Source organism: Gadus morhua, chromosome 11 (genome assembly GCF_902167405.1).
Source record: "Gadus morhua chromosome 11, gadMor3.0, whole genome shotgun sequence".
NCBI lineage: Eukaryota > Metazoa > Chordata > Actinopteri > Gadiformes > Gadidae > Gadus > Gadus morhua.
In genome coordinates, this window is record NC_044058.1 from 14,239,559 (window position 1) to 14,251,690 (window position 12,132).

A 12,132-nucleotide genomic window follows, 5' to 3' on the forward strand; every position below is an offset into this window, starting at 1 on the left:
CGAGTGGACAAATATACAACCTTGTCGATGATTAATGTAGATTAATGTTATGACCAATTATGCCAGGGGATTTGAGTCATGTTACATATAACACTTTGACACACTTATTTAGTTAATAAGTGCGCCACGGGAAGCTTCCAAGTTTCTTGTCCGAACCGCGACCACCGGTCATAAAATGCAAACATAATCAATTTTCGATTAACTTTATGATATAATATTACGCTGCGAAAACACGGCAGGTTGAATGGATGGCTGTGCATGGGCGGTAAGAAAGGGGACTGTGTCGCCACAGGCTTCCAGAAATTGTGCGAATAATATGTGGGTATTAATACAAAAAGGTAGTTGGAACACACAATTCCATAAAGAAACCTCAATCACACCTCTGTGTCTACCTCTGAAATGGACGTGTGTGTGTGTGTGTGTGTAGGTGTGTGTGTGTGTGTGTGTGTGTGTGTGTGTGTGTGTGTGTGTGTGTGTGTGTGTGTGTGTGTGTGTGTGTGTGTGTGTGTGTGTGTGTGTGTGTGTGTGTGTGTGAGAGATCTCCTTCTGTTTTCTTTTATAAAGGAAACTCATCCTCCTGGGGTTCTTGACTTCTGGTGGTGTACACAGTGTGCTTTTACCTCCTCCCGTCGGTTCAGGTTATCCTCAAAGTCCCGCACTCCCATGATGCCTTTCAGGCAGACGGCCCGGCAGCCCACGATGCCAATCTGACAGTCGAAGAACGCCTCACCCATCATCAGCACCTGGGAACACCGAGGAGGGGAACGTGAGAACGAGTCAGTATGAAAGAGGGACAGACGGAGGGGAGGAAGAGCCAAACTGAAACCAGTGAATTAGGTTGTTAAATCGAGAGACATGTATCTGGTGGAAGGAGTTGTAAAGTCGTGAACCGCTCAGTGTGTGTTACTCCGTGTCGAAGGAAACGCGTCTGATTTATTGAAATGGAAAAATACTTCACAAGACTGAGGAGGTAATGAGCTGGGCTGCGCAATATGCACCCAGTCAATATTATACCAATAAAAAGACTACAGGGCAAAAGTTCATAGTAATGCAACCCAAACTCGCTTTTTAACTTTTTAAGAGTGTAATGCCTTCTACTGGGTTTTGGACTCATTATATTATTGGCATATCACAAACAAAGCTCAGCAATAGGTGATTTAAGGGGCTGCTTGTGTTGGTTTGTGGTGTTGGCGGCTCTTGGTTATAGGCTCATTACACTGTGTAAAGAAAATAAAGGGGCAACCGGTTACCCATTTGTGCGCACGCGTGTGTGTGTGTGTGTGTGTGTGTGTGTGTGTGTGTGTGTGTGTGTGTGTGTGTGTGTGTGTGTGTGTGTGTGTGTATGTGTGTGTGTGTGTTTGTGTGCGTGTGTTTTACCCACTATGTTGTCCCCTCTCCCCAGAAGACAACCAAGCAGAGAGCAACCCAATAAAACACAAGGTTTCACCACACTGTAATTGTAACCCCAACCCCCCCCCCTGTCTTTTACAAGTGAGACCCCCCCCCCCCCCCCCCCCCCGCCGCCTTCCCCCTTCAGCTTCTCTCACGTTGCTGTCCCGCTTCCAGCGAGAGCATAAATTACTGAAATTGGAATTGGAAATCTCTCTGAATTTGTACATCTGGCAGAAAGCTCAGAGAAGAAAAGCCCTTTACTACCCAGGTAATCAGAGAATAAGATACGTATATAAATATAAGTAGTCCATCTTGTGCAGTGTTGGCGGGCGGTGCTCACAGAGGGCCCGGGATTAGACATGTGAGGGGTGTCGTTAGGAACACTCCTGAGAAGGGAATTATGAGGAAGACAAGTTCTGCGGCGGTGTGTCTCCGAGTGGCCTCTGAGTAAATTGTCTTTAATAACGAGAGGATCAGAAAAGTATGATACTTGAACTGACGGATATGAGAGAGGAATCCAGTGTTCTCTGTTTCCTTTGTTTGTTTTTTTAAGTATTCATTTAGGATTTGGCCACTCCGAGTAGGTACAGATACATTGAACGATCCATGGTGGCTGAAAAGGATAGAGGATCACCTCAATGGTGATTCCCTCCGGCTCCAGACACAGGACCTCTCTGGACTTGACCTTCTGTGGACTGTAGTAGCTGCTCTCCGAAAGGGACTCTGTCAGCTGAGGCAAAAGAGGAGGAACACACACACACACACACACACACACACACACACACACACACACACACACACACACACACACACACACACACACACACACACACACACACACACACACACACACACACACACACACACACTTAAGGTACAGCAACAACAACAACTGAGAATAAAAAAGAACACAACACGTCATCGATATGTTTGCCTGGGTGATTCGAGAGAGTTCAAAAATCCCCCTGACATTAAACGGGGGAGACGGAGCGCTTCAGGAATCCAGTGTTTCGGAGCAGAACTCGGCGGTCTCCGACACAGGAAGCAGGTGCAGGGGCTGGAAGCAGCTGTGCCTTATTACAGCGACCCACACTCTCTCCCCTCACCCCAGCGCCCTGGCTGCCTTCTTCCTCCCTCCAGTCGGAGGGTTTATTCACGCACAGGGAGCAAGGCCCGACCCAGAGCCCACTCAACAACAACACAGAACAAATGGGGAAGGCAGATCATTAGCCTAGGAGCAGCATCTCCCTTCAGATACAGTGGATGCAGACTTATGGTTTATCCAAAAACATCATGGCCGCCTTAGTGTGGGTGAACTGAAGGTAAGGTGGGGGGAGGAGGGGGGGGGGGGCTCTCGATTTTGTTGAAGCCTAAATCAACACAGTACCATAGATAAATCACTAAATTACACTACTGTGGCAGATGAGCCAACACTGGATTTTAGAATAAAATAATGCATTATTATAAACTTAAAATGAAGGTCGGGGTACTTTAAATAAGACATAGAAAGAGCAAAGAAATATTTAAAATCTGAAGAGGAAATCCGAATAGGATTTCTTTGATACTAATCCAATTTCCACTGCCAAAAATAACGTTAAAGAGTTGAGAGGAAATTGTGTTTCTGAAATTGGGGAAAAAATAAACTCAAACTCCTGTCATGGATACCTCTTGCAGGTGTGTAACAACTGACAGGAAGGGAGAGAAGGCCATTGACCTCAAACTGCACGTGATGTGTGTAGCGTGTCGTTAAAATTACACGTCTAACTTTTCCGATCAAACGGATCGGGGATGTAATGCATCAGGATCCGAAGAAATTACCTCCCTGATTCCACAGGCACGTCAACCTCAGGTCCCTGCAGTGGCTCTTCAAAGAGCACAACGTTTCCCTCAAACTAAACGCTTCCGCGCATGAGAGCGGGGAAAGCGTTTAAAACTCAGCTGTCTGCAATTACTCCAGACAAGAGGCAATTAATTGATTAAAAGAACTCAAACACTACAGGAACAATTTAAACATTATTAGGAGCGCACTGAAAACACATGCACACACGCATGCACTAATACATACATACACAGAGCAGGAGGCACACACACACACACGCACAGAACACATTAGGTTAGAAATACGATCTGACCAGCCTAAACCTGAGGGGAAATGCAGTTGAATTTCAACTATTCTGAGTGAGCGCAGGGGATTACCGCTGGGATGGCTTTCTAAATAGTAATCATACCATGTATAATGTCTGAGACATTAACGTGACCCGAGACACCCGTTAGCGGCTGCCCGTACCCTCCCCGCCCAGAACCGCACATGGAGGGGAAAGACGTACACAAACCTCCCTGGGGCTGGGCCACGGACTTTACATTGTAACCGCAAGAAAGCATTGGAGGGACGGAATTGGCCAGTGAAGGGAAGATGAAAAATCGGAGGCATTAGAATGTCCTAATTGCTAACACAACTGTATTTTAAGGCCAGATTCAGGAAATGGAACTTCTTGAATCAGTGCCATTGGCTAATCCTCCCTCTGGAGTTATTTCCTACCTTGTACGCATGATGTACGTTTGTAGATTGCCCAGCCAATTTGTGATGTATACAGTTTCCATATTTTTTTTTTATTTTAGGTAAATGTAAAAAAGAAAAAAAGGCCTAAAAAAAAAGTACATTGTATGTTTACAATGTATCTTGTTATCGACAGCTTCGCCCAGGCATCTGTCTACAGCACCAAGGTTCATACTGAAAATAGTAGCCAATGAAAAACACATCGTCAACTACTAACAATTGAAAGCAGCACAGCTGAGTGAAAACATGTGCACAACATAACGACGGGCCGACTTACCTTAAAGGTAACGGACGCCTTGGTGCAGTAGAATCCTATGGACACGACGGGGTCTCGAGGCTGCGCATGCTGCTGGGTACCACTCGGGCTGGACCCTGGCTCTCTCTGGTGGTAGGTGCCGTCCTCGCCCTCCTCGTCCTCCTCGCCCACGATGGCCGGCACGAAGGACCACGCCCAAGAGACCCATCCCTCGTCCATCTGGTCGTCGGGCCCTCCGGGCTGCATGTAGAGCTCTGAGCTGGAGAACGGCCGGGCCATCCCCTGGTTGTCCTCTTCCACGTCCATACCTTGAAGCAGATTAATACGTGGCTCAATAAAAGGAGTAAGCTGCGAGGCGGGCTGCGTAGCAGCATCACAGCTCAAGGTTTGCAGCCTTAAAAAATGTGGACAATTTGAATAACATTACCTTGTTAAAGTGCAGTGTGCTACAATACATCATAGGAACATAACTAGGGAGGGTTATTGATTGCATGGATTCAAAACAATTAATCTTTGCCGTGTCGTGAGCAAGATGCAATCCATCAATGTATTCAAGCTCTTTGTAGAGTACCTCTGAGGTGCATTCCTTGAACACATTAAAAATAGTATTAAATTAATGAGACATTTTCAGAGAACAAATAGTCCACAGAGAATGTCTTTTGATAGTGTATATCATGCATGTTTTTATTTCTAATTTTGCTTATTACAGTGCAGAAAATGAATTCGCCCCATGTCTGGAGTTAAACTTTCAAAAGAGAGTTGTGGCAGCTGTCAACTGAACACACAAAACATTGTTCTCAACAGCACTTTCACAATAGCTGCTGCCAACATGCAGGTGTGAGAGCGGCATGAGTGTGTGTGTGCGAGAGAGGGAGTGTGTCAGTATCCACGTATTAATAGGCGAGAGAACAAGAGAGAAAAAGACCATTCCAGTGTGGGTCAGAGGTCACCGCCTGTCAAATCGCATCTTGACAGGAGGGACCTTGGCCTGCAGTCAAAGCGGCCTCCGCTGGGCCCCGACAGCACCAGGGGGCCCAGGACCACAGGTCGCTGCGGCAGTGTCCACTTCCAGGAGGAGGATGGCCGGTTGGGCCGAGGAGCAGAGAGTTGAACACAAGCCAGGCTGGTGAGGCTCAGTCAGGGACAAAGGGTGGAGTCCTGGAACGGACACACGCTGGGAGACAGACGAGGGTGTGCAGACTGAAGCAAGACTAGCTGGCTGCAGTATTTGTTGGACCGAGCAAACCGATGAGTGATAGAAATGGCTGGTTTCGCACATTTTTATATTTAAATCACAGATCGTGGATCTAGATTTGCGTGACACTAGCAAAGCAGGGAGGATAAACACTACGTGCACACCGATATGGATTGATGGGACTTCTTTGGAAGAGGTTGAGCAATTTTAAATACCTGGAAGTCCACATCACAGAGGATCTGACGTGGAAAACACACATAGACACTCTGGTGAGGTGAGAAAGACAAGGCATCGCCTTTATCACCTCAGACAGCTGTAGAAATCCTTGCAGAGGATCCTTCAGTCCTTCTACTCTGGGGCTGCAGAGCATATCCTGACAGGATGCATCACTGCCTGGTTTGGCAACAGCTCTGCTCAGGATAGGAGGGCTGTGCAGAGGGTGTTGCGATCGGATGAACACATTGTTGGAACTACACTTCCCTCCCTGCAGGACTTATACACCAGGAGGTGCAGAACCAGAGCCTATAGGATCATGAAGGATTCACACCAGCCCAATAACAGTTTCAGCTGCTGCGGTCAAGCAAGCGCCTCTGCACTCACACAGCTACAACAGAGCGACTGAGATGGAGTTTCTTTCCCAAGGCTATCAGGGCTGTGACCACTGATCTTAACAGGACCCCTAACAAGTTCCTCAAACGGCCCCTCCAATGCACATGCACATAGAAACAAACCCTCATTTTTACAGATCCCTTATTTACATCCATCACTACAATTATTGTCTTTGTTTCACTGTAAATATTGTTGCTTCTATTTATAGTAAAATTGTTAGAATCCTGTTCGCATTTTCGCTTTCATCTCAATGTACATGTAAGTATGTGAATGTGACAAATAAAGTTCTTGAATTGTGAAACTTCAATCAAAAGGGAAAGGTTTTAACTTAAGTAGCCTCAAGAGTGCTATCATGTGTCAAAGCAAAATGAGGACCGTGGATGACAAAATTGGGACAGGCCTTTTGGAACAATGGGGTTGTGTGTAGCATGTAACAGAGCATGTGGTTGAATGGAAAAATGCGTGCTTGATTCAGAACCAAGAAGTTGGACAGTTGAGTAAGTCATATGGCTGTCTTGGGATGGATAACGGATAAAACTGTAGAAAGTAGTTTCTTGAAGTCACGCGAACAAGCTCACACCCACGGCAGGTAGGGCTTGAGGGAGGGCATTCAATCATCCCGACCTTTGACCTCGGGCCCATCGTGTCCGTGTCCGTGTACACATGCAGAGAAGGACGGCTGACGTCGGCGGGGAAGAATGTGTAATCCCATTCCACTCGGCCCCACGTCCTCCGCGAGAAAACAATATGGTCTGTGAGGTCACAGCGGAGGATCCCAGGGGGTTAGGCGGTGAAAATTATGACATATTCTTAATTAAATCTTTCACTTTGCGAATTGGCAGTTGGAAATCCCATGTTATGGTCTTTTTTTTCTTTCTATTTCACTAACACCGAGTCCAACTCAAAAGCAAATTTTTCCTTATTTTTCAGCTGGGTGGTGTCTATCCAGTGAAAGGCTTCGAGGTGTCAGATTTGAGGCTCTAAGCCCTTTCCCTTCACGTCTACATCCGTCTGACCAAAGTACCTGGGCAATCAAAATAGGAGCGAAATTACAAATCAAGTGATCACAACTTGCCGACTTAAGGGGACTTTGAAGTGTTAATCCTAGGTGCAAAATACCAGACGCCTGATCCGAGAAAGGCTCCAAGAAGCCTACATGGTTAGGCGGTTGAGATACAAACACCACGTGCGGTTAATCAAGGTACCCTGCAAAAATGCAAGGTGAATTACATCCAATATACTCAGGTAGAGATAGGAATACAGGAATAGCTTGACAGCTGTACCGTCATGTAACTCCCCCCAGAATCCTACTTTCTCCAGGCAGTTAGATCTCGGTCTGTCCGTCCGTGAGTGAGTGAGTGATTAAGTGAGTTAGTTTGTGTGTGTGTGTACGTGTGAATAAAATGAGATGAGCAAGATAGGTGTCGAAAAAATGTCAAAAAGCGAAGCAAAGAAGCACACGCAGCAAGGAGTGAGAGAACAGGCAGTGCCCTCCCAGGCCAGTAGATGTCCCTCCATGTTTAAAGAGAAGGAGGTGGACTGGTCACCTGACCCCTGAGCTAAAGGCCACCACGTGTGCGCAGACAATGATCTATGCTAATTCTAATTCTGTCGAGCCAATAAAAACACACATAACAAAATTGGATGCATGTTTTGGAGCTTGCAATTCTCCCATTCGCATAAAGACTACGTACAAAGCGTGTAGATATGCACACGCATACACGGCAACTAACACGCCTCCTATTCTTACATCCCCTTTAGTAACATGTTTTCCCTTTACTTCTTTCTCATGGGCTACATGCCAGTAAAACAGACGTACTGAAGCAAGGGGGAAAAAACATGTGTACCAGGATACAAACTAACTGAGCTAGACACTGCCAGGCTGACATTAAGATCATTCTTGCTTTTGAAATCTCTCTTTCTGGGCTGGAATGTGAGATACTCCTTTTTTTTTGCATAATTTCATATTTAAAAATGTTTCCACTATGCCAGACATGGGAACCCTGTGGCCTTTACACACTTGTGTAAAAATAGAAAATAGGAGGATGAATTAAAAATATATATAAAATATTTCTAATATTAAACTGGCCACACAAGGGTGCGTGTGTGCGTGCGTGCGTGCGTGCGTGCGTGCGTGCGTGCGTGCGTGCGTGCGTGCGTGGTGTATGCGTGTGTAGTCGGGCACATGCCCATGCACATAAACACACACACTTAACCTCATCATCAATTGCATGCTCAATCTCTTACACAAAGCACAGACACACACACTTTTTTCACCACAGGCCTTTTGAAGCTAATTCTTCTCATACTCTGTGGACGTGCAGTGCTCTCTGCCGTGACCAGCTGGTCCACTCAAGTGTGTTAGCCATCCATGTTTCCAACCACTGAACCTTCTGCAGTGTTTCAGAGTCAAGCTGTTGAGTTTTAGACACGAGAGAAGCCGCTCCTCTCTAATCCTGCCTGATGGGTTGGTGAGACACACACCGCTCACCTATTAGTGGGCTATTCATTAATGAAAACATTGGCCGCTACCTATAAGCAATGCGAGCACGGTGATTCACGGGCACATAAACACATTACAAGACTTTTTCCACATGGTTAATTCAACCAAAAGAAAAATACTGTCAAATCGGGGAACATTTATATTCTCTTTGAAGACTCTCTAGGAAGAACCCTGTTCAATTAAAAGTCACGGTCTATTAATGCAGATCCAGACTGAATCATTACTCTGGACACACACACACACACACACACACAGACACACACACACACACACACACACACACACACACACACACACACACACACACACACACACACACACACACACACACAGTGAGCCTTCATTCTGTCCTGGTAGAGTCAGTTACTAAAAGCGGCGAGCAAAGACCGAATGATAGACACGGGGAAACATGGCATGCACACACGCATGTGCATTCATGGGCACACAGAACACAAACACACACCGCTCCGACCCATAGCAGGCTAGCGAGGGGGGAAATCACATAAGATGTGATGAAGTACTGTGCTAAGTCACAGGTATCATGTTCCAGCAAACACGCAACAATGAATACTCACAATGTTAACAACTTATAAATAAATACTCAGGCAGTCCCAGCCGGGCACAAGGGACTTTAGTGTAGCCGAATATCACAGAATAGCGATCTTATCACAAGCAAACACGGGTTAGCCGCCATTAATCAGCACTGCTGCAATAAATAATAGATCAAATTCACTAAGCCTGTATTCAAAAGGAAATAAATAAACAACACATGGGGGCTAATATTGAAAGCCATATGTGAAACAAGCCCGACAAGTTTCATTCCGCTACCCTCCTCCTCCTCCGTCATCCCGCCCCACCCAACCCCACCCCAACCCCTTCCTCCGTCAATTACTTCCAGCATAACAAGATCTGGGGCCGCTCGGGTTCCACGCGCCGGTCCCCTCTTGTATATTTTTGCGATGGGATACTAATTCATTCTCGGAGGCTCTGCATAGCAGGGCCATGACACAGAGGTTTACATCTGGCATCGGAAAGAGAAGCGCCAGCCGTGCCAACTCGCCACTGAAGCTGAAGGCCCAGCAGGCAGGCACGGAGAGAGAGAGAGAGGAGAGAGACCGGGGGGGGAGAGAGACACAGACACACAGAGACAGGGACACACAGAGAGAGAGAGAGGGGGAGAGTGAGACACAGACACAGAGAGACAGGGACAGAGAGAGAGAGAGAGAGAGAGGGGGAGAGTGAGACACAGATACAGAGACACAGAGAGAAGGGACATAGGGCGAGAAAGAGACGACCTGCTCTCCTCCTCCGACCCAATACCTTCCTCCTGGATGATTCTCTGGTGCTACAAGTGCAGTCATTCAAAGGCCAAATATCATACATGAGTATGCTGTGAAGAAGCATGCAGAGCTCCTAAGAAAAGCAGCGTAAAAAGCATGTGACGTTTGAATTGATTCAGTTTTTAGACAAACAATTATTGGATAGCATGTTTGTGAGTACATGCATGTCGTTGAGTGAATATTAGTACACGTCTGCATCGATGCCTTTGTTAATAAACCCGTGTTAATAAATATAACCACGTTGACTCTTTATGGTACCATGTGTGCAAAAGGGTGCATCGTTCCTGTGCCCTAAGGGCAAACCAGTTCCTTTTATAAGGTGGACGCATGCTCTCTCTGTTTAGAGTGTCTCTATGGTCCCCAACACAGACAGAAAGCGGGTAGGACTCTCTCCTCCCGGCCCGTCCTCCCCTGGTTCGTGTCGAGTTACACAGCGGGGCGCTTTGTTTGTTGAAAGAGCGGGAGGAAGAGGAGGAGAAGGAGGAGGAGGCGCCCGTTCCACGGTCAAAGTGATGTTCAACGTCCCATCCAGGGATGACAGACCACATGTGGCCCCCCATGAGGAAGGCAACACATAGGGTGAGGGAGGACACAGTAGGGGGCCGGGGGGCCGGGGCATTCAGCTCGTTCCCGTGGCTTGTTAAACACTTAAGAGAATTTGATTTCTGTTTGTAAATGTTGCCGGAGAAATACGGCTGTGGCCGTGGCGGCATGGAGCTCTGTGGGGGGGAGGAGTTGTTGTGAAATAACTTGCACATTAACAGAAGAGGTCTCACACACTACTCGGAAAATGTAACTGCATGTATGGAGCAACAGAGTCATCCACATCACTGCTTAGTAGCTGGTGAACCGCTCTTAATATTCTTTAAGTACAAACAGCCATGACAAATCACACACACACACACAAATATTGTTAGTTTCCAAAATACCTACTCTCTTATCAGACAAGTGAGAGCCGCAGCAGTGAATTAAAGTTGCCATTTGCCGGACACAGGTCAGACAGACACTCACCAGGCACGGGGGCGACCGTCTCCCTGATGGGCCCACTGCCCTCGTCCGCGTCGCCATCCCGGGGGGCCCCGATGGCCCCGTAGTACAGGGCGATTACTAGCTCAAGGATGCGCATGAACATGGGCAGCTGCTGGTCGGTGACGGACAGCTTCAGGCTCTCCACCATGGTCTGCATCTGCCCGGGCAGAGAGAGAGGGGCGTGAGAGTGAGAGTGTGTGTGTGTGTGTGTGTGTGTGTGTGTGTGTGTGTGTGTGTGTGTGTGTGTGTGTGTGTGTGTGTGTGTGTGTGTGTGTGTGTGTGTGTGTGTGTGTGTGTGTGTGTGTGTGTGTGTGTGTGTGTGGTGTGTGTGCGGGAGCATGAGGGTGTGTGATCATGTGTGAGTGTGAGGGCATGTGTGTGTGAAAGCATGTATGTGTGTGAGAGCATGTGTGTGCGTGCAAGTTTATGTGTGTGCGTGCGTGTGTGTGTCAGAGCATGTGTGTGTGTGTGTGTGAGAGAGCATGTGTGTGTGTGTGTGTGTGTGTTTGCATGTGCGTGCGTGTTTTTTTGTGCGGGCATGCGCCAGTGCGTGTAAAAGCATGTGTGTGCGTGTGTATGAAGGCTGCAGGGTCCAGAAGAAGCGCTCACCTTGATGAGTGCAGGGATCTTAGAGTTCATGTTGTCATAGGTGAAGTGGAGGCGTGTCCTGAAGGAGCATTTGTACAGCAAGGGGTCCTGGTAGAACTCAATCTTCCCGCTGCCGTTGCGCTTGTCCAGGCACACCGTACAGTCCGAGAAGTTGATCACCTTCCTCAGGACCAACTCAGGGGCTAGGTTGGGGTGAAGTGGGATGGGGTGAGGGGCAGGTAGCATAAGAGGTAGACATGGAATAGACCAGTGGTTCCCAATCTTGGGGTCAGGACTCCACTTGGGGGTCCCCTAATGCATCCTAAATCCCCCCGCATGTGATGATCCATTTGAGCAAACCATATTTTCCTTAGACATCCTGTAAACACAAACTGACTTCCTAATGATTCATAGCCACGGGCAAACTAATCACTTTGTGTGTGGTGGAGCTAAGCGATTACACAATTTTACCGGGAAATTGATATTACTGGCAGATGTTGATTGGATCAAAACAATGTGTGGAAGCAGAAGCACTAAAGTTAAAGTTTGGGTCGCAAACACTTTCAGAGCTGGAATTGGGGTCCCGGGCCAAAAACGGTGGGGAACCACCGGGTACTCTGATGCATGCGTTCGACAGACAGTCATAATAATCACAAGTTTTCA

The 12,132-nt window shown here is 47.3% G+C and overlaps 1 protein-coding gene across 8 annotated transcripts in view; it reads right to left on the reverse strand.

Moving 5' to 3' along the window:
• Positions 1-12,132, reverse strand: part of vps13b (vacuolar protein sorting 13 homolog B) — a 331,160-nt gene that overhangs the window by 292,182 nt on the left and 26,846 nt on the right. For all 8 annotated transcript variants that reach the window (XR_003978469.1, XM_030370003.1, XM_030370004.1 and 5 more), the window contains exons 6-10: positions 11,491-11,672; positions 10,864-11,038; positions 4,227-4,513; positions 2,027-2,122; positions 621-743 (exon numbers count right to left, since the gene is read on the reverse strand). Coding sequence is in view for 7 of the 8 variants with exons in the window: in XM_030370003.1 (XP_030225863.1) it covers positions 621-743; positions 2,027-2,122; positions 4,227-4,513; positions 10,864-11,038; positions 11,491-11,672 (863 nt within the window). In the remaining variant the exon portion in view is untranslated. The remainder of the gene's footprint in view (positions 1-620; positions 744-2,026; positions 2,123-4,226; positions 4,514-10,863; positions 11,039-11,490; positions 11,673-12,132) is intronic.